Source organism: Parambassis ranga, chromosome 6, assembly GCF_900634625.1.
Source record: "Parambassis ranga chromosome 6, fParRan2.1, whole genome shotgun sequence".
NCBI classification, from domain to species: domain Eukaryota; kingdom Metazoa; phylum Chordata; class Actinopteri; family Ambassidae; genus Parambassis; species Parambassis ranga.
Genome location: NC_041027.1, coordinates 5,051,470 through 5,079,453, shown reverse-complemented (window position 1 = coordinate 5,079,453; position 27,984 = coordinate 5,051,470). Strand labels below are relative to the sequence as shown.

The following is a 27,984-nucleotide window of genomic DNA, read 5'->3' as shown; positions in this document are numbered from 1 at the left end:
GCGATTGTTTGGAGTTAATAAATCTTTATTTAAATCAAACAGCAGATAAAAACATTAAGGCAGACGAGCAGCGAGCGTTGAGCTGCAAAATGGAACGTCAGAATTGAACTATACAAGGCTTGATCCATTTAATAAAAAAATAGAAAATTATAAAGCCAGACACAACAACAAAACACAAACATGACGAAGAGCGTGTGTGTTTGTGTATGACTGCATTTCAGAGATTTATTGTGTGAGCGTGTGTGTTCATGCAGGTGATTTGACCCTGTGTAATGGTGAGTGAATGGAAGCTTGCAGGAGACATGTTCAGACATTTACTTGGTAAATAAAGAATAAAGTGCTGTTATTATTGACCTTCTGCGTCTGAAAGGATTTCCAGCGTACAGATAAAACTACGCGCCAAGCAGCTACACCCTCCGGCAGAGAGTTAGTATCAACAAACTAAAGTGCGTGTGTCACGGTTTCTACATCAGCTGATGTTAAAATGGTGTCGTGCATTTAATTAACAAGTCTGATTTTTTTTTCTATAAGCATATTTGACAATTGGACACAGCAACAAATTCTGACATGATTTACTTATCTGCAGCCTAGCGGCCCAGTGTTGTGGACGCATGTACACTTCCTATAGACGTTTAATGTTATTTGGGGCTCTGAAACAAGCATCCTCCAAGAAACTAAACCTAAAAAAAAAAATCCTGTCTACACACAAGCACCACCGTCAAAAAAAGGCTTTTGTTACTACCACATAAGTGGACAAGAGACTCCACAATATCCTGCATAAACATATATTTATAGACTCACCTATCATTGTTTTGAATTCTTTAAAGAAGCTTGTTTCTGTCACATTACATATGTCATAATAATAAAAACATTTCTCATCATTACAACTAATGTTAGTTGCACTGTGTATTCTTGTTTGTCTTCTTGCTAAGACACATTTCTTATCAAGTCGATGCTAAATGAAGCTACAACAGTGGCCAGCTTAGCTTAGCACAAACAGAACTCTATTTGACGGCTATATGAACTTCAGTTTGTAGAAAATGGTAAATGTGGAGCTCCTTCTATGTCTCTAAATCACATCATTTCCAGGCTTTATGCTAAGCTAAACTGACTTCTAGGCTACACTAAACATACAGACATGAGAAACTTACTTAACCCTTAATGTACCTTTTCTGTGGATCATTTTATGTCTGTCCAGAAAACTTTTTTCCACTTTCACCTTCATTCTAAGCCCTACATGTACAGAGAGAGACCATAGCCATCTGGCTGCCCTCTTTATTAGCATGAAAGTGCAGAAATATTTAAATGCTTTTTTTCACTACTAGCTATTTTATCACTTGGACCTAAAACTCTTCAAAAATATTACCTCTAATAACACCTCCATATAATTTAAATGTGAGTTTTTTTAAGCAGTAGTTACTTTCATTTAGAAACATTAAATTTGTACATGCACAAGTGTATCCTAAAGCTACAAAAAAGAAGGATCTGAGAAATGTCTGCACGAGAAAAGATCTAACCACACATAAGATGACAAGAAAGTGGTGTTATTAACTAATCATAACAGGAAGTGAAGAAGAATTCTTTGACTTGCAACTGTGCACATTAAAGTTGTTCAGGTTTGCTTCTGCAACTCCTGACATGTGCACATATTCTGTGAAAGTTATTATGGATGCATGTATCATATCAGTTTCTACGTGCGTGTCCCTCTCCGTCTCATTTTGCTAACCTGTATGATCATTTTGGTTCAGACACAGGCACAAAAGACGGAAGTTGTGAAGTAAATTAGATTTTAAAATGTCTATGCACACAATCATCAGATGTTTATCTTCTTGTGTGTATAAATGCAGCCATGAGAATATACAGAGGGTGCAGATGTCTCTAAAAGTAGCTTTCAAGTAAAAGTACAAAAAGCAAAAAAAAACACTTAACAGACACGAAGAAATCAGAGACAGTGACTGAACATTTGTGTTTGTGTGTGCTTATGTGTGGTGTAACAAACTGCCTTGACAGGCAGCGTGCTGTCACTCCTGGAGAGCCCAACCTCCAGAAACCTCCTACACCTACACACCACAACACCACCACATCTCATTGGTTAAACAGGCCTACGAAGACACAAGCCGACGGGGTGCCACAGCGGAGTGTTGCCATCTAGTAGTATTTTACCTTTTCTATATTCAAAGCATGTTAAAACACCGACTCCAGCACATACAGAAATCACTCCAACTATTGTTTTTTTTTTTGCAAACACAGTTTGCTTTAGCAAAAAAAGCAAAAAGCACAGACAAATGTGTGTGTGTGTGTGTGTGTGTGTGTGTGCCTGTAACTCCCCATCGTGTCTTTGTATTTTTTGTTCATCAGTCAGTCTTCTTGGCCCATGCCATGTCGTCTGACCGTGGTCTCTGCCCCGTCACGTGTTCAATCAGTTGCTCCATCCGTCTCCAAAAGCCCAGCAGGTCTAATGGATAGTTACACCAACCTGGAAAGACAGAGAACAAGGAAAGAGTCAGGAATGTGGAGGAAAGTTAGAAAGACACACATTCTGACACAAGATTTATAGCAGAAATATGGAAGTCACTGTGAAATGTAATAATATAATAACATATAACAGTCCTACAGTGGGGGAATTCATAGTGTTACAGCAGCAGAAAGACAGACAGTGGCAGAAAACAGAAATATAATGTAAAGAATGCAAGTGGTATGTATGTATATAAATAATGATATATGAGGGCATTATTGCACACAGTGTTTCAAAATAGCCTTTACTGACTTAAAGGTGATGCTGGTTATAAGTCATGTCATAGATCCAATAGTTTTAATTTTGCAAACTGCAAAAATGTGTGCATCACCACCACTAACATATGTGATTAATTTAGAGGCGATCTAGCGACAAGAACCTCTTTAAAGGCACCTGATTTGTAAAAGGAGGTGACCCACCCAACACTGCGATCCAGTGGGTTGGTAGACAAAGCTAAACAACCATTACAGTAAACAGCTTCAATTTTTAAAGCAGGTTTTACAGGATGACACGAGTCAGGACACTGATGTACAAGACCAAGTGTTTCAGACAGATATACAACTGTGTTTTAATATTGGTTCTGTCTGTGGCCCCACCCACTGTTCTGACTGCACCCACAGGTCAGACGGCCTTTTCCTAAAACATCTTTACTCCCAAGAGATAGCCTGAACTGTTCTCCCTGATCTTCATCTTGATGTTAACTCTCTCGTCCCATATCTATATTTTTTCCCCTTTTATTCTGATCCTGAGCTGCAGTTTATCCATGCAACTTCACTCTCATTGTCATCACATGCACTACATTTCCGAGAAGCAGAGGGATATGGGGATTCCCCCAAGAGACATCTTTAGCCCCTACTAACACACATGCACATCTCTCTCTCTCTCTCTAACACACCCATGCACACACAGATCCACCACTCCTTCATTCCTGTGCACTTAACATAACTGTAGAGTAATACTGAGGTAAATACATGAATGTATGTCTGGCTGCTGGCCAAAGTACATTTACATGCACACATAAATGCATGCATGACTTTACAATAGTCTCTGTGAAAGCATGTGACTGCTCTGAAACACACACACACACACGCACAAGCGTCACTGATTTAAAAGCAGCCAAGAACTCTCCTGACATTTGAGATGAAAATCCATTTCAGTACCACATACACACACTTACTCACACAAATTCTTTTGTAAGACACACAAATTGTTGTCATTCAATCGCAAAAATTAAGAAAAGAATGTCACAGAGGCAAGAAGCAAATAGAAATGGGCTGTGTGTACTTAAGATACCCCTGTCTTATACTCACACACCACCACCCAGGATGTGTTTGCATAGGGTGCACGTTATAGCTGCGGGGATATGTGTGTGTGTGTGTGTGTGTGTGTGTGTGTGTGTGTGTGTGTCCCTCCGGTGACCCTCTCTCGGCTGGAAGACAGAAAAGCAGCCAGAGGTTTTGTTTGATTTCTCTTTCTTTCTTTCTTCCTTCCCTCCATTTCTTCTTCTTTTGCCACACACTCCTCCTTTATTTTATTCCTCCAAATCCCTGCTTTCTACCCACCTTCTCCTCACCCTCCCAATGTCTCTCTCTCTCTCCCTCCCTTCCTCCCCTGTCCTCCACCCTCCTCCCCCCACCCCCCTCTGCCTGTGAAGTCCTATTTGTTAGAACAGACAGCAGGTTAGCATTAAATATACATGGGGATTGTCAGCCGGTGGCGAACACAAAGGCAGCTAGGCGAGCCCCAGTGGAATCCAAGCCGGGCCCAGGCAGCCAGGCTGGGGGAGCAGGGGGCCGTCACCATCCCCTGCGGACCCCCCCCCCCCCCCACCCCCTCCGCCACCATCCAACCTCCCACTACACACACACACACAGGTTAGAAACCAAAGAGGAGGTCAAAATGACTAGTACACACACAGATGCTCCACTATGCAGATGTACACAAGTGTGCTCGTGTACAGACACACAATTCCAGTGCCAACCCCCTCAACTCAACACACACATCTGTCGTCCACTGGGGCGCAGGGTGACGTACAAACCCAATCCCCCTAGTGTATCCTCCCGCTTTTCTTTCTCTCTCTCACCCCCTCTCACCCAGATGCACACAGAATACTGAATGTGGATCTATTACGGAGGCCTTGGGTCTCCAAAGACACACACGCACGCAAACAGAACATTTTCTTTTAGTTATTTATAAGAAACCCGACAGACAGACAGAAACAGCCGCCATTTTATTTGAATCACCCGAGAACTGCAAGCGAAAATATTCTGGAGTCATCCGATTTAATTATGGTGATCTAAAATGGCCGCAATCAGATTGTCAAGATAGCACTGGAAATGGCATTTTATAGTTTAGCGACTCACTTTTGTGATATACTGTATGCGAGACTAAATAAGGGCCACTGCACTTGGATTTTGGATAAAACGAAATTTTTAAAGCAAAAAGATTGACTTGATGTTGCTTTGACTATTCTTACATTGCCTGTCGAATTTCCACTGGACTGTAGTGGCACAGCTTCGCTTCATACCTGTAGTTATGCAGTAGTATGTCTCATGTGGCGAGACATGGTGGATGCGATGGTGTTTCCGCGGCAACACTAGATGCCAGTCCTGCAGCAGCATGACCCATCGCGGGAGGCCGAAGTAGGAGTGGCTCCACTTGTGGATCTGATTGGTCAGTGTCACGAAAACTGCCAGGGCAAAGACGTAGCAGTCCCAGGGGTAGGATGCCGCCAAGGCCTCTGAAGCAGGCAGAAAAAACAAAAAGAGAGAAGAGAGTTAATAGAATAATTGATCAAACTGTTTAGTGTAATGAAGAGGGCCAGCAAGAAGGCGTAGCACTCCCACAGAGAGGATGCTGGCAGGAGCCTCAGAGACATGAAGAAGCAGAGAAGTGAGGATGAGGAATAAGGGGAGAAATAAGAGGAAAGGGAGGAAGAAGGAGAAGAGAAGCACCAAGGAGGGAGGGAGAGAGAGAGAGGAGGAGAGGAAGCATCTGACATTAACAAACTATTCCAGGAGGTTTTGTTTTTAAGCAGGAAAATCTCTGTGTCATGGCTTTGGGACTTCACCATCATGCAGGAAACATTTTTATTCTGTCTGTTTTTTATTAAGCCAGCTGATGTTCAAATGTAACGACAAATCATCAGCCCTTTAAACAACTTCTGCAGTCACACACTCATTCTAATAAAGAACAATGCATCATTCCTGGGACTGGGCAGGCCCTGTGCTACAGTGGTTTTATGACATATGCAGATGGAAAGATGTTGGATGTAGGACTTGAACCTGTGAGTGGGCATAGGGATTTTCAGATTTGACCAAACAAGACTAGTCCACAGCAAACTTACACTAACACTTAATTTATTTATTTTGTACTCTTTTCAGTTTCAATTAAATATTTAATATTCATTCATCATTCCATTTTTTCAATTCCTAACAACTGCCATGCCTAAAACCATGAAAAGAATGCTTGAAAATGTCATTGGAATCTGGGAATTGTGCATTGTGTGAGTGCTGATAGGAGATGACAGGTGACAAATATGTCAGGACTCACACGTAGGAGCAGCTGTGCGCTGTACTTCTGGAAATAATTAATGCATGAAATTTTTGTTACACCGACAGCCTCTGGATATAGATGTAACTGATACGCCCATGCCTGCTTAATGAAATGGACTTCTAGAACAAGTCTGGCTTCTTGTCTGTGCGCTGTGTGTCTGTCACTCTGTTAACTCACTTGAGTCTTTCTGTCGGTATGACTTACAGCTGTCCTCTCTCTGTCTACCCTCATCCCTCGTCCCCTCTCTTTGGTTAAAACTGCAATCTCTTGACCCCGGTTCAAGTGCAGACATGACAGCTGGAGATGTCACCTCACGGTTTCCAGCTTTCCCCATCTTCCTCTGTCTCCGTCTTTGTCTGGTGACCGCTTGACACTGTGAGGAGCTTGACATGACAGGTTTAGATGTCATCTCACCGCTACATGACCCTCAGCTACCCCCACCCTGTGCGCTCTCTCGCTGCCTCTCCCCTCCAAACACTTTCACCCTCTGTCTCAAACTCTTAGCGGTGACCTCTTAAGGTGCATACATGACAGGTGTCGATGTCACTGCATCTCTCTCTCTGTCTCTGTTTGGTGACCTCTTGACTCCCCGTGGTGTGTGACATGACAGGTGCGGATGTCACCTACAAGAGGACCTCGCTACGGCCTCTCTCCCCTCTAATCTTTCCTCCCCCATCGCCCCATTCACTGATCCCTCCTGTGGACCAGCAGCTGACCTTTGCACATTTCTTTTCTGCTCAATGTTCCTCTGTTTCTTTGTTTCTATACATCTGCTAGATTCTTTCCATTTGTATCACAATTCCCAGTCTGGATTCCAGATCTGTTACACCATTAACCTTGTAAATTATTAGGGGAGAAACCTTATTTAGCTCACCTTCCTGAGTTGTAATAAGGGATGCATTGATCTGACATTTCTGATAACAAATCAGATACCTGGGCTTTGTGTCTTAGCCTGTATCAATCTGATACCATTTCCTTTGCAGATAATGCAAGTAGCTTTCAAACTCTTTTACTGTGGCAAACATGAAATGCCTCCATTGGAGCTGTAGAGATAAAGCCATTTTATTTTAGGAGCCATAACCTAAATATACACCTGACAAAATCCCCCACAGTTTTTGATTTTTGACTAAAACGGTAATGATTCTTCATCGATTGAGAAGCTCAGAGTCTTTAAATATCTCTTGTAGCAAAGCATATTTTGCCCATAACACATTAGCATTCTGCTAATGGTTGTTGACCTTCTGATGGCTTAGCTTTAGCAAAGCTTGTTTATGGAATGTAGTTGTAAGCATGTTTTTTGGGGAAGGGATTCTGTGTTGCTGCAGCAGGGGTGTTTTGTTTGGATGCAGAAGAGAAACTGCTGCTCAGAGGACGTGCTAAATCAAAATGGTGCATAGCGTCACTAATATGGATGGATCTATTGTTGCGACACATTTTTTTAAAAGGTGATGAAAATGACCAGGATTATTGCTTTGACTTCAAACTTTACATGTTTGGGCTAAAGCTCCAAAAGATTCTATTCATCCTGGATTATCTCGAGACTGCCCCCTATTGATAGGAGGTTTAAACGATAGGACTTCTCTCAGAAATACAGAAAGTAGCTGATGATTTGAGACCACAGTACCTGTCACTTAAAGAGGCCATGCCCTTAATTATACCTAACTTTAAGTCTTAATTTAGTTACCAGATGAGTGTTGCTAACATCTGGGCGTGCAAATTACCTTCATACCCAGATACACCCAGGGATGAAAGTGTGACACTTAAAATGACCTAAATTATAACTTGCATTGTGTCTATGAAAATGATCAAATCAAAAGTACGATGCTGGGCTGCTATTCAGAGGCTTCTATTCGGAGAGAGCTTACTTCCAGATAGTTGTGAACAGCTTAACCCCTAAATATAACCTTTAACCTTACTAAGCGATGTCAGCTCCCCTCTTCTCCTCCCATTAGCGACCTTTCAGCTGAAGTTGAAATGCAGACATGACGGGTGGAGATGTCACCTCCTCAATAACAGCCTGCCCTGATTCTCCTGCTGGTCCTCCTCCTCCTCCCATCACTCCCCCTCATGCCCTGAGCTCATAAGGTCACTGTACATGATACCAGGAAAAATACCCCACGTGTTCCCATACTTTGGCACTGTGCAGTAGTAAATTACTGCAATAAATACATGCGTTCTCTGTCCTTCTGAAGGCCTTGTTTGTGGAAGTGTAAGTATGGTTTTGCGGAAGGGAGAGCCCATATGTTGCTGCAATAGGGGTTCTTTTTGGGTGGGGGTGTGGAGCAGGTGCTTCTCAGTCACAGATGGAAAAAAATGGGTGACATATTCTAAATTACATGCCTTTGTGTGTATGAGCTACCTGGTGTGTATGTGAGGAACTTATAGGCCATGTGCGCCAGTGGTAGGATGGGGATCATGCAGTTGTCACCGTTGGTTTCAATGAAGTCGTGGCGAGTGATGGCGGTTGGATCAATGTGGTGCTCCCTGAACGGTCGAATAAATGCCTGCAGAGAGACAAGAGAGCCAGAACAAGAGAGAAATTATGGATCGTGAAACAACAACAATCCACCCTTGGAGCTAAGTGCAGCCTTGTGTCATAGCCAATCAAACATGCAGCTGGCTTTAAATTGAGGGGATGGGCTCTCAATAACTGATCATTAGCTCATGTTTGTTGTGCGTTTGGCCTTCTATCGGGATGTTGACACATTTGAATGGACATTTATCTGCCTTTTTTAAACCTAAATGTCACAGTAAAACGAAAGTAAAAGCGGGCAAAATGCCCTCCTTAATTCATATTCACTTTATATGTTTACACAAAACACTGTTTACAATTTTTGCACAAATGCAGATCTAATTTACACACATATAGCTCTGCCAAGCAGCCAGCGCAAGCCCAAAGCTCATATCCAGCATCCTAATAAACCACAGAACAGCAGTCAGCTCCCAGAAACACACTCATACACACAAATGACCCATGGACGCCCCACATAAATTCAAAAAATGAGAGCTTCAAACACACACACACACACTCACAAACCCCACCTGCACTGTGCAGAGGCAGACACCTGTCTGTGAGAGCATGGGGGTCTCAAATGAAAGACTGGATCTGAATCTCAGAAGCACAAAAGAGGACAAAAAAAAGAAACACACCCACATGCACACACAGGATAAAGGTAATTTATTTCCTTCTCTGGAAAGAGCAAAAAAAAAAAGAATAAGGAAGGTTTGCATGGGTTTTTTGCATCGTGTGCATGTGCCTCTGTGTGTGTGTTTGTGCAGCTACAGAGCATCAGCATGAAAACTCATTACCGTCAGGTTAACTGTTCGAAGCGGTCACGCCTATCAGCGATCATCATTGGTAGGCGCCACTGCAAACACTGAAACTATCTGTTAATATCGTCACAATTGTGTACCAATCTCCGTTCTTGTCTGCCTATCCCCCACATCCCCTCTCCCACCATCCCCCTCCTCTCACTGCAGCCCTCAGCTAGATGAAAGGCCGGCTAAGCCACGGAGGTCGTGCCGAGCGGGGCGGCATCGGCGCTCCCAGTTAACGGCGGGCCACCGGTCGCTGCGTGTCCTCTAATCCCACACCGTTTAACGGCCTGCCTCGCACGACATCCGTTAATCACCAGCTCACATCGCCCATCACCCCAGCAGCCAGTGCTATCCCACTGCTTGGACAGACACGCCCTTCCACCCCCTTCTTTTTTTTTTGTCCTTCCGACCTTTTTACTATATTTTCAGCTCACTTTTTCTGTTGATTCCTCTTTTTTGACCATGTTTCTCGCTTTCATTCTCCTTTTTTCCTCTTCTGGCCTTTTAGTACACTGTCTCAAAAAGGCAACAAGAACATAAGAGATACAGGAGGAGACAAGCACAGATGCTTTTAAATGATGAGAGGTAAAACAGATGAGGAAGGATCTTCAAATGTATATCCCTTAACTGGAAGCAAATCTGGAAACTTTCAGTGTGAATCGAGCATCATTAGGAACTAATAAGCGTGACTTTGTCCTCAAAGTGGTGACATTAGAGGACTGCTAAATCCTTGTTGAGTGAATAAAGCTCAAAGATATGATGAAGGCAAAAAAGCATGACCCAAAAACTAAAAAAAGGATTAGTTAAAAACACCAGTGAACTTTTTAAAATGGAGAAAAGGCTTGAGGCTTCAATCTGTGTCAATTGTTACAAAATGTTTACAGTACAGCAGGATGCTGTGTGGAATAATATGGATTTTCATTTAGGCTATGGAAGGTCTGTACAAGGAAGGGGAGTGCATTAATTCAGTGGTGTACCTGTAAAAGAATTGATTTCTGATGTAAAGATGTAAAGATTTCAATACAGAGATCTACAGGTGACAGCCTCATGTGGTCATTAATGGAACTGCAGTTTGACGTGCTTCATGTTCCAGTGTTGCAGCTTGCTTGTGTTTGCTGTGTCAGGTGATCTGTTCAACAGCAGAAGGGAAAGGCCGTTCTTATTTTTCTATTTAATCAGAATTCAGGCATAATCTGTGAATTAATGTATTTTTCTTTTTATTAGAGAGGATATATATTTAACCTCTTACCCTACCATCAACACTTCATGCTTATTTGTGTTTTTTTTGGTGCCTTTACCAGCTTTTATTTTTATTTAACCCTTCCTTCTTCATCCCGACTATGACTTATACAGTTTCTGACCAACACACAAAACTTAAAAAAGCAATGGTGACATAAAATAAGTACCTGAGTGTGATATGTGGAGCAAAAAGCAGTTTCAAGCCTTATCCCTCTAGCAATATTGTTGATGACACTACGACATCAGACTTGTTATTGTGTGGATGGAGTCCAGTCTATACATGCAGACAGCATGTGCCTGTATTGTGTTTGCAACATAGGGATTTTTTGCAAATAAAGGCAACAGGGAACTGGAAACAAAGTCATACAGAAGACATACACAAAAAGTGCAAAACAAACCAATAACAAAGAACGTCGATTTTCAATGTTCCGTCTACCTTTATTACTGCAACTAGCCTCAGGTGTTCTGCATCGTGCTCGTCTTTGATATTCAAACTAACTTTAACTGGGAGCACAGGTCTGCTTTATTCTCACTCAAAACACACGTAGACAGAAACATACAACTGAGATGTATGCCTTTTTTTTGTCACTGCACACACACACGCACTTTATTTTGCATCAGCCTATTGTCATCCCTCTGTTCTCTGCAACAGTCTATTCTTCTCTTCCAGTTAAAGTCTTTATTAGAGGTCTCCTACAGTGTCCAACACACCATGCAAATCTGCGACTGCCGCTGTGCCTTTGGTCCCAGTAACTACCCCAAACCTCAATAAATGCCACATCATAAATAAACATTAAACCGCATAATACCTTCAGCAAACACAAAAAGTAACATGGGGATCCAAAAAAAAAAAAATCATTGTTAGGACTCATCTGATGGTACAGTGCATGCACACAATATAACAACTAAATAATCCTTACAAGCAAAGCTATGCAGAGATGGATAATTAACATGAACGCCAGAAAAAGAATGACATGAGCCACTGTCAATATTGTGTTATCTGGAGCCCATTAGTGTCAGAATGCATTGTGGTAATAGGACAAAAAAAGCTGTGATGACAGCCTCCTGTGTACAGATATTAAGTCATGAAACATTACATTTTAGAGACTAACAAGCAGTGTAAATCGATCATATGCTAGAACTCATTATTAAACCATTAACCGTGATTTACAGTGTTGTGCCTTTGCAAGTGCAACACAATTCATAAACAGTGAGTAATCAGATTCGGCAGCCTCTCCGTTTGAATTGGCAACATGTTTGTCAGTGAATGTAAAAGTGATTCATGGTGATAAATCTCGCTGAAAAACTGTATGACATCTTAAATCTACATTTATTGATGGGAGCATGTTGATGGTCAGTTGTTATAGAGAATAGAGTGATCATTTATCCAAGTAGCTGATATTATCTTTAAAATATAGACATGTGTCCAGGATCCAAATTCCATATTAATCCACCTTTAAGTCTGATTTGCTCTCCTCTAAATCTACAAATCTCAGAACAGCTTCCTTAAGTAATGACAGCGGTGCACCAAACAAGGTTGTAACAAGCAATGAATGGGATAAATGATTGAATCTGTCAAATTTGACAGAACCTAATTGATGTGACATTAATATAAATTCATAAGCTAGCCATCAGTGGTGCCTATTATGTGTATGTATGTATGAAAAAACAATCAACAGCTAAGCTATCCCAGCTGTCCTAACTTTCTTTAGCATTTCTTCATTCAGTTGCTGTAGGTCGGCTCTATGGCCAGCACAGTGTAAACAGGAAGGAGCTTGAATGTCATGGACATTTATTAATTCTATCACATTAAAATTAAATGAAGTTAAGCAGCTGTAATATAGAGTTTACAAATATAGCACCATGGAGCAGAAATATTAACGCTGGTCATCTTTAACAATTCATAGACAATCCATTAGTACTTCTCGATTTAAAGCATAGCCTCTTCTTCTGATAAGTCATTATAAGTCTGCATTCGAGTAAGCAGTGCTGCCTTGTTGCCTTGTCTAATGATATGACATAATGAATATAAATAACTCTTCACTTCTGTATCAGGTCATATTTAACTTTTATAATTAGCATTTGTGTGTGTAGCTGTGGTGCAAAGTTCATGTAACAAATTACATGAATTTTAATCAAATTGTGAATAATATTACATCATTATTAATCATACACTGATAATATATGAGTACAGCATGAATAATAACTATTGCTCTAATTGGAATGCTTCAGGTTTCAAAACACACATTAGCTTCAACATTTCACCAAATTATTTATCTATGAATAATTCATTCATACCAGAAACTGTAGTTGAAATACACACACAGACACTCATCCCATTAATCAAAACAAAGTTCACATGAACCAATCTGCATGCTGCACCTGATCACACTGATTTTAATTGGATGAAATGAGTGTAACCTTTAATCTAATTGGCTCAGGGAAATGTAGTAAAAATGTGTGCACACTAATGCAGGTGATGCGTTTTAATGTGTGAATTAAGTGCATATGCATCCGTAAACACACCCACACAAGCATGTGCTCATACATTGGTTGTGTGAGACTCACAAGGTGAGGCCGTTCACAATAAATGTCCAATGTGTGTGTGTGTCTATATGTGTGTTCCACTGAGGAACGTGGACACCTGCCTATGGGGAGATCCCTCTGCGTTACAGTGACATTTAGTTTCCAGGTCACTATGGCCGTCCTAAAGCTCCGGGGAATACGACACCATGGTGACGGGGCCTCAGGAGATGGGATGCTGGTACAACTCAGTTTCATCTCTCTAGTCTGAAACTCACTGGGTCATTAAAATGTTGTGCTAAAATTTCTACACTTCTTTACACAATACATACTTTACTTACTTTACAGTGAGATGATAGTTGTGATTGATAGGCAACTATTGGCCAATATCATATACATTCTAACCAATATTAGCAGCCCATATCAGTTGGGCTTTCATATTAAAATAGGGGTCAATGGGGACTGGCCGCTTTCAGTGCCAACCAGCCATTCAAGGAATTGATTTTGAATGGGGCTTACCTGTTACTGTTACCTTGGAGTGAATTGATTTACACTAAATATAGCCCAGCTGTGTGTGTTTGTGCATGTGCCCGCTCACCTTGCCAATAACAGGGATGTCCACAGATCCCCAGGTATCTGCCCCCCAGTGCACCATACCCGATGCAAAATCTGCTGTCACTATTCCTAGGACTGGCACACACAGAAAGTTTTTTTAGACAAATTATTTCACATCTTAAGACAAAATGTATACAATTTACCATCTTTTATTACCGTCATTTCTCTATACTCACCAATGCCCAGGATGATCTTGAAGATGTGAACGGTGGAGAAGTGAAAGAGGAGGAAAGTGAAGTTGATGATGAAAAGGAAGAGGCACAGAATCACACACACCCACTCCTGGAGCCGTTTACCTGCAGAGACACACAAATATTATTATTTATCTAAGCATATCTAAGCATCATGGAAGCAGGTTATACAGCTACAGGAGAAGAAAGCGAGCTGTAGCTGGAGAGGAAACAGGAAGTTGAGAGTGTTTGATTCTGATGTGCTGTATTCATGTCAAGTGGGTGAGTTCTTTGCAACTACTGGGAGAACAAGTCACTCTTTACTGAGGGTCAAAGGACCATCACCCACAATGTATGCGTGTGAGTGTGTGTGTGTGTCCCAGGTGTTAATAAGTAATCAGTGAGATGAAGACAAGTGTTCTCCAGGCTACAGGGTCATGACCTCTCATATGTGAAACACTAACGCTGATGCAGCACCAGGCCCACACACACACACAATCCATTTCAGGTGTGGGGCCAGCCTCTACAGGGACAAGACCAAACTCACAGGTCAGCAAAATCAACTAAAGGACAGAGAGACAGGGACTAACTAAAACTACTCACTCTAAACTTGCAATTCAGCAATATTATGAGGTTAGAGACAGGAGGTTTCTTCAGTCACACAGCACTGAATTATTGAAAACACACACATCATGCTGATGTATGGCTCATCTAAGTATCACATTTTTTTACTTGATGCCTATGGTCTTCCATTGATATGCAATTCTTTGAAATATCCCTTTATTTCACAGGAAATGTGACATCAGAGCCACCTTACTCACACGAAAAATATAAACTTCCACTGTTCTGTTTTTAAGATTCTTTTGTCTCTTCACATACACACAGAGATACACAGATACACTCCACTGTTCACCTAATCCTTCAGTCTTTTCCAATGTAATTTGCTTTTAAAACTTTAATGTGTTCAGATCCTAATGTATCACCCAGCATTAGCAGCCTATAAGATATTCATGACAGTTTTTTCTAATAAAGGCACACGGGCCTGTGAGTGTGCACCTATAGGCCTGTGTGACTATGAATATGCTATCAGTCTCTCATAAGGTATGGACTGAAGTTGTCGCAGGAGATTTAGAATATGTGATTATGGATATTTTACGGATCATCAAATGTGACCCTTCACCTTCTAAATATAGATGGTAACAAAGTTGTGAAGAGACAGATGGCTAATTTAAGTGTAGATGGAAGTTCTGCTCTGCAATAATTTTGACTTTGAGCTGTTGCAAAACTGCAGATGTTCAGATGTATGTTTGGTAAATACAATTATCTTCCTGATAAGTCAAAAGCTGGTTAGATTATAGTTACCCATAAAATCAGTAGTACACAACAGCAAGATCAGATACAATTTGTTTAATCCATACACAAAATAGTGTCATTTGTAGTTTCATTTATTAGCAACTAAAAAGTGTTGCTCATTTTATTAAGGTGAAGCTAATGAAGTCTAATAACAGGGTGATTGTGATATAATGCAGCCGACTGTGGCAGCCCACTAAAGCACAGAAGAGTGGCAAGTGTTAGTTATGTCATGATGTGTACGAGTAGGAATGTATCTGCATATTAGGAATATTTGTTCATGTCTTATCTCCTGGAATTTTCCATGTATAACCTCTTTCAGGTTTGGAAAGAAAAGTTGTGCTATACGTACTTCTGTGTGGAAACAAGCACTGTGAAAGGAAAAGAGAGAAGTGCAGGCTTTAGGTGTTTTTTCAACTGCAGGAACTCAGGGCAAGGCAGCATAGTCAATTACAAGTTCCCTAATTGTGTTTTCACTGCAGTGTAGGACTCACTAAATTATAAGGTGACATATATCAACATCACTTGATTTGCCAATGACATACACCCCTTCTTGTTGGTGTAATTTCATACTTTTTTATCTCTTATGTCTTCTGTGCTATGTTTCATTGATGCCATTAACCAGAAGACCAAGGCAGAGTTTAACCAATCAGCATCAAGCCCTGCCCAGAAAATTTCATAGTGGTGCTCATAATAACTAAAACCATAGTAGGTATTTTTTCTTCTTTGAAAAAGTCACACTAGAAAAGTCCAAAGGTGCAAACAGTTGTTTTCCTTCAATGGAAAAACACCTTTTGTTTGGTTAGTATAAGGATTCAAGCTGTACACCTATATGCAAGTGTGCAGCACTTACACCTGCAGCAAGCAGAGTCCTGTAGAACTGCAATGTGTTTACTGTACAAAGTAGATTAAAACACTCTTCCATACATGTAGCACTGCTTGTATCACATACATATAGTAGGTCAGGTGATGTGTTCTAGTACACACAGCTACAGTCCAGTTCTGAGGTTAAGTAGACCACATTTAGCTCTTGTCTTCAAGCTTTATGTGACACCATTTTCTCCACTCTGCCCCAAGCTACACACACACACACCTCAAGGGACCAGGACACCAAAATTCACTCTCCAACTCTCTCACTGTGTCCACACCCACAGACAATCTGCTAACACAAACACACGTTAACAGACATACCATGACGCTCCGACTGATGGGTTTCCTAACGCATTCTCACATCTCTTTCTTTTACACACACATTCTCTGACACATGCGCAAATTCAGACACTCCATCTCCATCACGTACACACAAACACACACACACACACCCATGGTGCAGGGCCGTGGAGCAGTGGGGCGGCTGTCAGGTGATGTGCGTCAGTCCTTGGATCCTCTGGCTCCCTGGTGAGGGGAAGGAAACTAGGACAGGCCTCCGCAGAGCACACACACACACACACTCACACACACACAAGCCCTTGTCCCTCAGGCCATGGCATTGCTGGATATCACACACAGCTACAGACAGACACACAAAAACAGTTTCCACTAGCATGTATGTATGGACATATGCTAACACATTTAAGCATACACACACTTTCAACAATCTCATATTTGACAGCAACACACACACACATACACACACACCTGACCTGCCTTCACTTGGCTTACAAACACCAAAATTAAAGGTGTACACTTAAACACACATAAACACACACACTGGCCCACATCATCTACACACACACACACACTTAGGGCCAGAGCAGCGCACTCATTAATATCGTTCTGACAACAACTGGCTCCCTGGCAACCTCTCTGCCATCGCTCACCCAGCAGCACCCCCCGCCTGCGAGCGTGCATGTGGGTGTGCACGGGGATTTAACCTGGGCGGAGCCGGGGGAGGGAAACGAGGGGTGCTAATAGGCTGAAATTAATCAACGCCGGCTGATTCGCTGTCTGGGGAATGAGTGGCGGGCAGCAGGCAGGAAGGCAACACATCCTGAATACTAATGGCCTAATGGAGATGGAAGACAGAAAGTAGATCCCTTTACCTCTCACTGTTATTTGTCAGGTAACATAGATGAATTTTTATCAGCAAGTACACAGTTTTTTCTTCTGTTTAAAGAAATAGTTCAACAGATTGGAAAGAGTCCTATAATCATACCAAAGATAAAGCAGGGATCTTTGCTCTTAGCTGGCTAAATTTGAAAGCACATCTGTTCCCCCGTCTCTGTTTTGGCCTTTCACCTACAGCACACTGAAGCAAGAAGAGATTTAAATGTTTTCTTAGACATTAACATTGCAGTGTGGATGCAGAACTAGGTCATTAAAGGAAAACTTTGTGCGAAGATGAATCACAGACAGCTAGTCAGGAGCATGTTTGACACTGAGCAATTGATTTGCTTTTATTTGATTGTCCCCTGGTCAAAGAGGGCGTGCAGTAGTTAGCAGGGCAGAAAATGTGAACAGGTCAACATCCTAGGCTGACATGCAACATGCAAAAGCCTGCAGTTCAGTGCACAGCCACTTGAGGCCGGCTTGAAAAGTAAGTCACTCCCTATAGACCTGCTTGTTAAAAGCAAGGTCCATTTTTTTGCATGACTTTTAATAACATTAACAAGTTTTCTGCTTTGAGTGACAGGTTTATTCAGATTATTCAATGGTATCAGGTCACATCATTATTAAAAAACTGAATTCTATAACCTGTATGAACCAAAGATGGAGGACTGGAAACAGGATAGTGGAAAACACACAAGAGGGCTCTAAATTAGAACCGGATCAATACATTTGCTAAACATGCAACTCAATAACTGAGTTATTAGACTTAATAACTCTAACACTTTTTTTAAATGTGTGATGGAAAATAGTGTTTTTTTTTATTCCACTGGAACCCACAGAGTGGAATATTTGAAGTCAGTAGGCAACAGCTGTTCACTGACTGAGTGGGATACATTTAATGGATACTTTCACATATTATGCTGCTCATATCTGTTAGCAGGGGGTAGCTACAGGTTGTTAATGTTAATCAGACTGCTATTAATAACTGTATTTCCAGCTAACAAATGATAGACATTTTGGAGTTATTTAAGATTTAATTAAGGAAACAAACCATAATACGTGCACATACAGTACACGGTGCATAACTCATGGTGTGCTGTGCCACAATTAAACTGTCAATATGCCTCCACAGCTGAGGACATATTCTCAATGTTAAAGCAGAAGAAAAAAAATCTTTTTGATTCTGTTATGACCAATCAAGTGAACATACACACACACAGGAAGAGACTAAACCAAAGGCAGGGACACACACACATAACAAGCAAACCAGCCACACTCACAATGAATAACCACCTACAGAGCATCTGACAAAAAGAAACTCACATGTTCACAACAGCAGGCTGACAGCGGCTCAAAGAGCGAGTAAGATCTGCCAGCATACCTCGACCACACTTTTTTCCCCATCACCTCCAGTCTGTGTCTGAGACTCCATTTACAAACACTTATTCACTCTGATGTATAGACTGCTAACACATTAGGCACCAAATCACAGAGGGTGATACAGTATGTACGAGCAGAATACAGACGGCTCTGCAACTCTTTTTATTCTCTGTCTGTCTCTCTATCTGTGTCCCCCCCGGTTGGCTCTCAGTAGACTGTCTTCAGATGGGACTTGGGGAGAGTGAGGAGGGGGGCGCAAGAGAGAGAGAGAGAGAGGGAGAGAGATGTGGGTGGTAAAAGTGGGTCACATGCTCAGAGAGAAAGAGAATGAAAGGGGGAGACAGAGAGATGAGGGAGAAAGACACTGAGGGAAAATGACAGTAACATGGAAGCATGGGAGGAAGAGAGAGGTAGAGAGACACAAAGAGGGCGAGAGAGAGAGAGAGAGAAGGGGGAGAGATAGGGGAGGTTGAATTCCCTTGTTCAGAAGGAGTGGATCAGTCACAGGCCTCTTTCCTTTCATCTGATCTCAGCGGACTGTAGAACCTGGGACACACACACACACACACACAATAACAGTACACAAGCAGACACACACTCATGGCACACAAAAAACTAACATCAATACAAAGTACACATAGCACAGATGAAGAAACAATACACACCAACACAATATGTATGTCTTTATGTGGATGTGCGCACACACACACACACACACACACACACACACACACACACACACAGTCCTGCCAGACAAACTTAATAAATCCATTACCCTGTAGATTCTACAGCAACAAAGAGAGGAATGTAGCAAATGAGATTCAGTAATGGCATACCAATACAATGGCACACACACATATGTAGACACACACATGCATATATCCAGGCACAATAACACACACACATGAATTTAAGCCACATGAGAGTCAGCGTAAGTAGGCCCTGCTCCAGCCTCACTCCCTTATGGACACTCACAAAAAAAGGATGGACAGATCTCATCATGTGTGTGTTTCTTTGTGTTTGTCTGTGTGAGTATGCCTGCTCTATGCCATCCTCTCATCTCCGGGGCTTTCTGCTCCCGCCATATTCAACTGCAGCCCTCATAAGGATAATTACACACACACACATACACAGAGAGAGAGAGAGAGAGAGAGAAAGACAGAAAGAGAGAGAGAGAGAGAGAGAGAGCTTGTCTCTGAAAATGCATAGCATTCCCAGCTCTTCTCTTGTGCTGGTCAAGGTCAATAGCAAAATCCTGCCTAGAAGGCTTGCCTAAAGCCATCGATGCACTGTGTGTGTGTGTGTGTAACGTGTGTGGAATATGTGTACACATCATGTATGTGTGTGTGTGTGCTGTGCTTTGTCTGCAAAAATACGAAATGTGTGCATGGATTCTGTGTTTTGATTGGCTGGAAGCTATGGATGCACTCTGACACCTATGATTCAGGTGTTTGTGGGAAGTTCTAAATAATTGTGTCAATATCACACAGGAAGGAAAGACAGCAACAAACAACAAAGAGAAAGGCAATGCAGTTTCAGGTGTGATATCGCAAGGAGGAATGAGAACCCTTTTAATTTAACATTAGCTGCAATAATGATAATGATATTCTGCAGGTCTTGAGGATCAGATGTATGAGGAAAGCAAAGAAAAACACTTTCAATACAATCTGAAATAAAAACATTACATTTGGATATTTTCTTGCATACACAATTTTAAAAACGTGATGAAAAAAATGCTCTAATTGACAGTCTGGGGCACCACATTACACTGCATAATGTTCTGATTCTGCTGACTTTACAATTGTTCTCCTCGCTCGCTTGCTCACACTGGCCTTACACACCCAGAGGTCACAAGAACACACACCGAGGTCAAAGCCAAGTACAGCCCATGTGACCCAAAGGGCCCCACACATACACTCATATGATTTCTGACCCTTGACCCTCATGACACCTGGGGTCAACAGTTCAGGGAGTGGTGGCGTGTGCATAAATGTGTCAACTGCCACGAACAAGAAGCGGTGTGATTTCAAAGATCTTTAACACAGCGGCTGACACCAACTACAACCGTCCAGCAAATGACTGTGACGATTCATCGCTGCAATCGGTCAGACAAAAGCTTGGAGACAAACGTTTGTTAGCCAGCTAGTGGCAACTCTTATTTTACACTATCAAGCAATACAGTTGAGGGACTTGTCTCGCTTATTGCACCATCATTGTGGGCCAGTTTTAAACTGCATATCTGGCACTCTGGCTTTGTGTTGTCATGGTTCAATTTAAAGTATTTCCACTCAGCTGAGGCTTTCAGTGTGATGTTCACTGCCCTGCTGTGAGTGTGGGGAATTTTGACGTCTAAGCACTTCTAGGGCACATTTTAGTCATGATGTTTTATCATGAGAACAAATACAAATATTCTTCTGTTGATAACATTCTTCAAAAGTTTTGATTGTAGTTAAATTACAACACAGGAAGTGAATCCCAAGACGCCACAGTATGTCTTTGTGTGTTTAATGGGATCAGATTGACAGGTGAGTAGATGGAGAGATGATCCGAATCAGGCTGAAGATCAGTATCACTCTTAAGATCACTTACACACACTGACAAAAGACACTGCAGGGTAACTGGAGATCACACACATGGACGTAAAGAGATATACATGCCAAGAGTCTGATGCAAACATTCATGCTGCTCATGAGAAAAGACTAAGATGTAAAAATATGGAAGGAGAGGAAGAGGAGAGGGGAGAGGAGAAGGCAGCGGACCGTGACACATGCAGTGGACCATGACATATGGGAGGATCGAGGAGAGACAAGGGGATGAATAGAGAGTTGGTGAGAGACGCAGAAACAGAGGGAGAGGGAGCTGCATCCAGCTGTTTGTCCATCTTAGCTTTGCTGTAATGAGCCCATGTTTGGCTCTATGGAGCATTGCCAACGCCTCATCTAACTTCTCCAAACTCTAACAAGCCAAACTGCTATTTAGATTTACCTCCTACCAGCACTGAACCGAACCCAAACAACTAAGCACATAACAGCGTGGTGCTCCTGTTAAATGGACACTTTGACATTTTGGATTTTGGCTGTTTATTTTTCTTTAAACAGACACTTGTCAGCATGTGGGGAACATTTCTGCTTTTAAGTTTTCAGAAAATGGCTCGGCTGCATTGTTAGCGTCGCTGAGCATATCTTCCACTTGCAGCCTGCTGTGCCCTTTGGTTACAATGAAGGGAAAAGCTTCAAAGTCATTTGGAGATTCACCTGGTGAAAACACACATTCACACACAAATACACACAACCATATTCTTATTTCAGCTAGGAAACCACTGGCTACTAATCTTAACCAAAAAAACTGCACTTTTCCCCTCAGGTGGGTTTTATACTTTATTCAATATGACATTTGACTGTATTGTTCCTGACAGCTGCCATTGTGCCCCTCAACAGAACCTGTAGTTTTGTGACACATGGAAAAAAGAGAAACACTGGAAATAACTACAAAAACAACAACTCAGTGATGCCTTGGTATTATAGGTCCACTTCATTAACAAAATAAAATATTCCATGTTAGCGGAAACATATTTTATTCTTTATTCTATCTCTATTCTCCATAATTACACAATTTATCCTACAGAAAGTCAGACTTTGAACTCCAAACCCAACACGGACTCACACAATTTAGGCACACACAAAGTTTTACTTCCCACTACATCTAGCCTTGATGTTTGTGTGTGTAAAAGACAAAGAAAAACAGACATGGAAAAACTGCAGATTTTCACTTAAAACATGTAAAAAAAATCTCTATCTCTAAAAATGTTTCTTTTTTTAGTGCCAATCTTTATTTTCAGTATCAAAGTTTGCCGTTTTAGCCACATATCCTTCCTTGCTTCTTTACGTCAAGATGTATCAACACGACTGACAGCTTTGTTTGTGGCATGCTTACCAACATCCATCCATTATCTTAACCCGCTTTGTTCTGCAGTGCAGGGTTACGGGGGCCTGGAGACTATCCCCAGCTATCTACGGATGAGAGGCGGGGTACACCCTGGACAGGTCACCAGTCCATCGCACACTCAAACTCACACCTACAAACAATTTAGAGTCACCAATTGACTTTACTCACTTTAGAATGTGGGAGGAAGCTGAGGTACCCAGTAAAAACCCATGCAGGCACAGGGAGAATGTGCAAACTTCACACAGAAAGGCCCCAGTCAGAATCCAACCAGGAACCTTCTTGCTGTGAGGCGAACCCCTGCACCACCGTGCCGCCCCGCTTACCATCAATGAAGAGTAAAACAATATTTTTGTATATTTCTCACAGACACTTTGACATGTGGACAGGAGAAGACATCAAACTGCAGAAATAAATGGCCTTATCGTTTTTTATAATACATTTTACACATGGTCATGTGGAAAGGATCAAAACAAACTGGTTTACACTCAACAGAGCTGTGCAGTGGGCTAACTAAGGTCCAGATCCAGGCCACTAAAAACAGTGATGATTAAAAGTTATCTCAGAGGTGCCAACAGGCAGAATTTATTTCCCTGAAGCCTCCTAAGCCCACAAGAAAAATCTCTTTGCAGGAAAGTACGTGGATTATTCAGAGGGGCTGTGCTGCTGTTTAACTGGGTTACTGTTGATTCCATCTGAGTCTTATTGTAGTCGTCTTGATCGTCGTTTTGTCTGAGGTACTCGCAGCACATAGAATCTAGGAATTATGTGCAAGCGGAATAATAATAATTATTTTTTAAACAGGAGGAGATAAAAAAAAACTTCTTTTCCAAAACAGCTTTTCCAAAACTTCAGGTTCAGTGACCGGGTGTAAACTTTACTGCTGAGTGATATTGTATAACACACCATTTTGAAGTTTAGCAGCAGAGAGTTGCGTCAGAATGCTGTCCATTTAACAGCCTTGCTCGAGTTATTTTTACCCAAAGTCAGTGCTGACTATAAGCTCTGTGACCACTGAAAGGGAGCAAAGTGAGAGGGAATAAAGTGTCAGGACCCCCAAATGCATGTGTGATCCTCTTAACCATCAACCAGCGCTACACTTAACTTTAACGAGAGGCTGGAAAAGCAAACATGACTGAGGTCCTCCGTCTGCATCTTTCTCATTTAGTTATGAAGTTATTAGATTTTCTTCTTTAAAATGTTTACATCTCTGCTATTATAAGCGGACTCTGGCTAATTAGTACTGTGATGAGGAAATAAAAATACAAACACAAAACCTCTTGTTCCAGGTCCAACATGTCTGTTACTCCCTGTCGGCAGCCTCATTAAGGTAAATAATTGCTGCCTGTGTGTGTCTGCATGTATACAAGCTCTCCTGCCCACATCAAAGTGTATCATTGGGTTGCCTGGCAGTAAAAGGGACAAGATGCCAGAGTTGAGATGGTTATCTCTCTAATGTAATTGCACTGAATAATATGTAGATCCAATTCCATTAATGGCGAAGGTGACTCTTTTACTCACAGTGTCTAAAAATAGGACAGCTGTTCTCACCAGTGTTTGGTTCTGTGAAAAGCTGTGTGCTGGCAGAGGTTAAATGAAAATAAGATTTTTCAAAATCTTAAGTCATGAGTCAGGTCAGAGGAGCCTGCTCAGCTCAGTGAGTCAGTGTGAGGCACGTACGCTGCCAGGGTTAGCGCTTTGTGAATGTGAACACTACGCTGTGAGGGATTTGAATTTAAGCGACGAGATAGTGACATATGTCGTACACTCACGTTGTTAAAGGCAGCGCAAATCTTTCTCTTCTCTGATAGCCGCTCCTATTCTAGGAAGCATCGACTAGTTGCCAACACGGCTCCACTCGAGGCAATTAAAATGCTCAGTGAAGTGAGACGCAGGGCAGATGGTCAGGAAAATAGTGACACAAGCCAGCTTGATGCACAACTGGTAACACAGGTTTACTTTGCCGAGGTCCACGGCTTCTATAAGGCCGAAAATCAATCTGCAGGGATGGACTGGCTTAATTTATCTTACGGCTTTATTTTGAGATGTGATGTTTGGCAACAGAGAGGTCCATCCAGAATCCTGTCAAGAGTTAATGGGGATGAGGCTGATGTAACAAGAAGTGGTTAATAATGATAAAGTCTTCAGTATATAAAAAAGGAGATATAAATTTAGATAAGGGCTGTTTCTCAAGCAAGCACAGCTGAGGAATGAAGCCAATGAGGAAGTGCCAAAAACTGCAGTTCCCTCAAGTGGCCACTCGAGGCTGACTCCAAAAACAAGTTAATCTGTCAAAACACCCAACAACATCACAGCATGTTTACAGCCTGGTTTAGGTCTCTATTGACTCATGTTTATATAACTTGTCACTAGGCTTGTGCAAAATCGTATCGTGTGCAATTAATTGTCAGAAAAACTGTCATCGATTAATATTTGCCACTTATCGATTACAGCGATTAGTGCCTCGTCATGATGACGCATTTTGTGTGCATAAGTTCAACGTCTGTCACCATAAGCCCGAGCACGAAGAAAGCCGAAGAAAGCGCAACGAGGACACAACGCCGGCTACAGCTGTATATAGTGCCGCGACATACATTAGGTGAAGCGTGGAGCGTTGGTTGTTGCCATAGTAACTGAATTTTTGCTCGTATCAAATGAATAAACTCTGATCTTTATTTAAGGACTCCACAGCAAGATAGGACACATTACAACAGCGAAGTCTCCTCCAGCAGATATTGGAAAGAATTCCATTCAGCTGAGAATCCGCGATACGTTTAGTCAGTGTGCTGCTTACGACCAAACTAAGCGCTGGAAGAACGTAACGTAGGTTGATTTGCACAGACACACATTTAAATGTGAAATTGTCCGGTTTGTTTATTTGTTTGTTTTTTCTGCTGCTGTTCAACAGTGTGAGTGAAAACATGCTCTAGTGTGGGACATATTCCAGTCACAGGTTCATTTGCGCAGACACATTTTTTAACTTGAAATAATCACTGATGTGACTTTTCTGAACTTTGTCTGTTTAATTTTAGTGTTGACATGCTTTGTGACCTTAAGATAAAAACATTTGAAGGACAAAGTTACTTTAAATGTTTGCTTCATTATTATTTTGAAGCAGTTTGTGCCTCAATATTATCAATACATATTTCCATGGCTGGTTGGTGCCTAATCACTACTCACCAGCTTAACCTGTTAGAATGAAGTAGTTAACTTGACTGCTGATGATTTGTCGGTATCATGCTTGAACACTGTTCCAATTTAGAGTCAAAAACATGTAAGTGCAATTGTCATCAATTAATCGTCAAATTAATCGTTATCGGCTAAATGCCACAATTAATCGTGATTAATTTTTTTGCCAATATCGCCCAACCCTACTTGTCACTCAAATGATATAGAGATTTAAAGCTGTGGTATAATAAGGGCAGGACATTTGTGAGCTGTGATGCTACCTCCATCCATCCTTCACAGTTGCACCCGACTCCCCCAGCGAACCATCACTGGCCACACAATCAACACTTGTAAGCACAGCCGGGAAAAAAAAGAACCCTGCATTTCTCAGCTGCAACTGAACGTTGATGCACTGGTGTGACATAAATGCAGCCTTTAGAGACAGCAAACCCTCAACTGAGGCAAAAACTAATAAGGGCCAGTTATAACATGAGTATTCAGGATCATGACACAGAATCAACATGTTGCTGTCCTGTTGTAACAGGATCTGTAGCATGTGTGCACCAGGGATGCTACTGAAATTTAGGATCCAGACTGCTGCCTATTTTCTGTTCTGCCTGGTCGTTTTCATTCTAGACACCTAATCAGAGACTTATTTGGACGGGGACAGCAGGTGAATTTAAACTAGCAGATGAAAAAAAAGAAAATACTCCAAAACCCCAAAGGACAAGATTGGAGGATTACTGTTGTGGACTCTGTCACACACATTGATTTTTGTCCTAGGACTTTACCAGCATCTAAAAACTTTACCCATCAATCCTGTGGGAGTGAGGGCCTTTATGTGAGGTGTCTGACTGCAGGCTTTCATGCTAAAACATGAGCTCTTTACCAGGGGTGGCTTTTAAAGGCTCTATTCTCCACATACTATGTATTAATATGTGGATTTAGGAGCAAATTCAACTAGGTCAACAACACACCTTATCTATTAGCACATACACTGATACAATGATGACGTGTTTATCTGGTGACCAGAACAACACAACTAGACAATGCCTTGACATCCATGGCTGCACCGATAAAACCAATCTTTGCAGATAAGAGATTCCATCGGTGCCAACATTATTTATATATGATGTGTTTGTCTTATTAAACTTTAAACTGTACTTGTAGTTGTTACTCCACTCCATGTGTTGGTCTGCACATCCTCGTGATGTGTCAGTATTATAGTTCATACACATGTTGTTACACACAACACACAGTGTGCATGTAGACTTGAAGAGACTGCTGTTTTGCTCTCTAAGATGTCAGAGCTGCAGACAAAAGGCCTTCACACTGTTTAATGCAATCATCCACAGCCACATCAGAGCCACGCAGCATTGGTAGTAATTACTCATGAATGACTTGCCATTGCAAACTTTGCCTACAGCCTCAGTGTTAGCACTTTGTAAACAAGAACGTCTCCATCATCATCATCATCATCATCTTCCCTGCGTCCATCAGCACTGGTGTCGCACTGTGGCTGTTAGGCCTCAGCTGGTGCCATGTCTCATACCTCAGCCCTGTTGGCTACAAAGCACGTCACGGCAACAGCTACACAAACAACGACAATAAACACGTTTTCACCTGGCGAGTACAGCCTGGCTAGCTGCCGGGCTCCGGCGTGCTGCGGTCCCCAGCGAGGCGCCGCGCTGCGTGCAGCCGCCCCATGCTCATTCCCGTTCGGATCCTCCTCCGCCATGGACCGGTGCCTGATGTCGGTCTCGGAGAGAAGCGACGCCGCCATAACTCCAGCCCGCTGCCCCCCGCTTTGGCTTTCAGCTATAAGACATCAATTGTGTGTCTCGGTAGATGACTGCTTTGTTTTGTTTGTGTCCCGGCCTCCGGCTGCTGTTGTGGTTGGAAGGAGGAGGGAGGCTGGATGGGATCAGCTGATGCTAGCTACCCGGAGCAGCCTCACACCACCCGGAAATACACGCGCGGAGCTACGCTGACACACAGACCTATTTCACGCGGTAACCGACTGTCGTGGAAAAGTGTCACAGTCTGTGAACTAAATTCGTGACATGCAGGTGTTTTATTGCGGCTCCTGCTGCTCAACAAACTTTATCTCCTTATCCAGTTGAATAAGCGGCAGAGTTCAGGTGGCTGTCAGATTGATAG

General features: G+C 42.0%; 1 protein-coding gene across 1 annotated transcript; it reads right to left on the bottom strand.

The window, feature by feature from the left end:
• Positions 1 to 7: 7 nt before the first annotated feature.
• Positions 8 to 27,965, bottom strand: LOC114437785 (transmembrane protein 189). Its single transcript, XM_028408704.1, has 6 exons — positions 27,448 to 27,965; positions 13,942 to 14,061; positions 13,749 to 13,840; positions 8,430 to 8,574; positions 5,043 to 5,255; positions 8 to 2,476 (listed from the first exon to the last, which is right to left on the bottom strand). Exons 1-6 carry the CDS (start codon positions 27,605 to 27,607, stop codon positions 2,355 to 2,357), a joined length of 852 nt encoding a protein of 283 aa, XP_028264505.1. The 5' UTR covers positions 27,608 to 27,965; the 3' UTR covers positions 8 to 2,354.
• Positions 27,966 to 27,984: the final 19 nt, after the last annotated feature.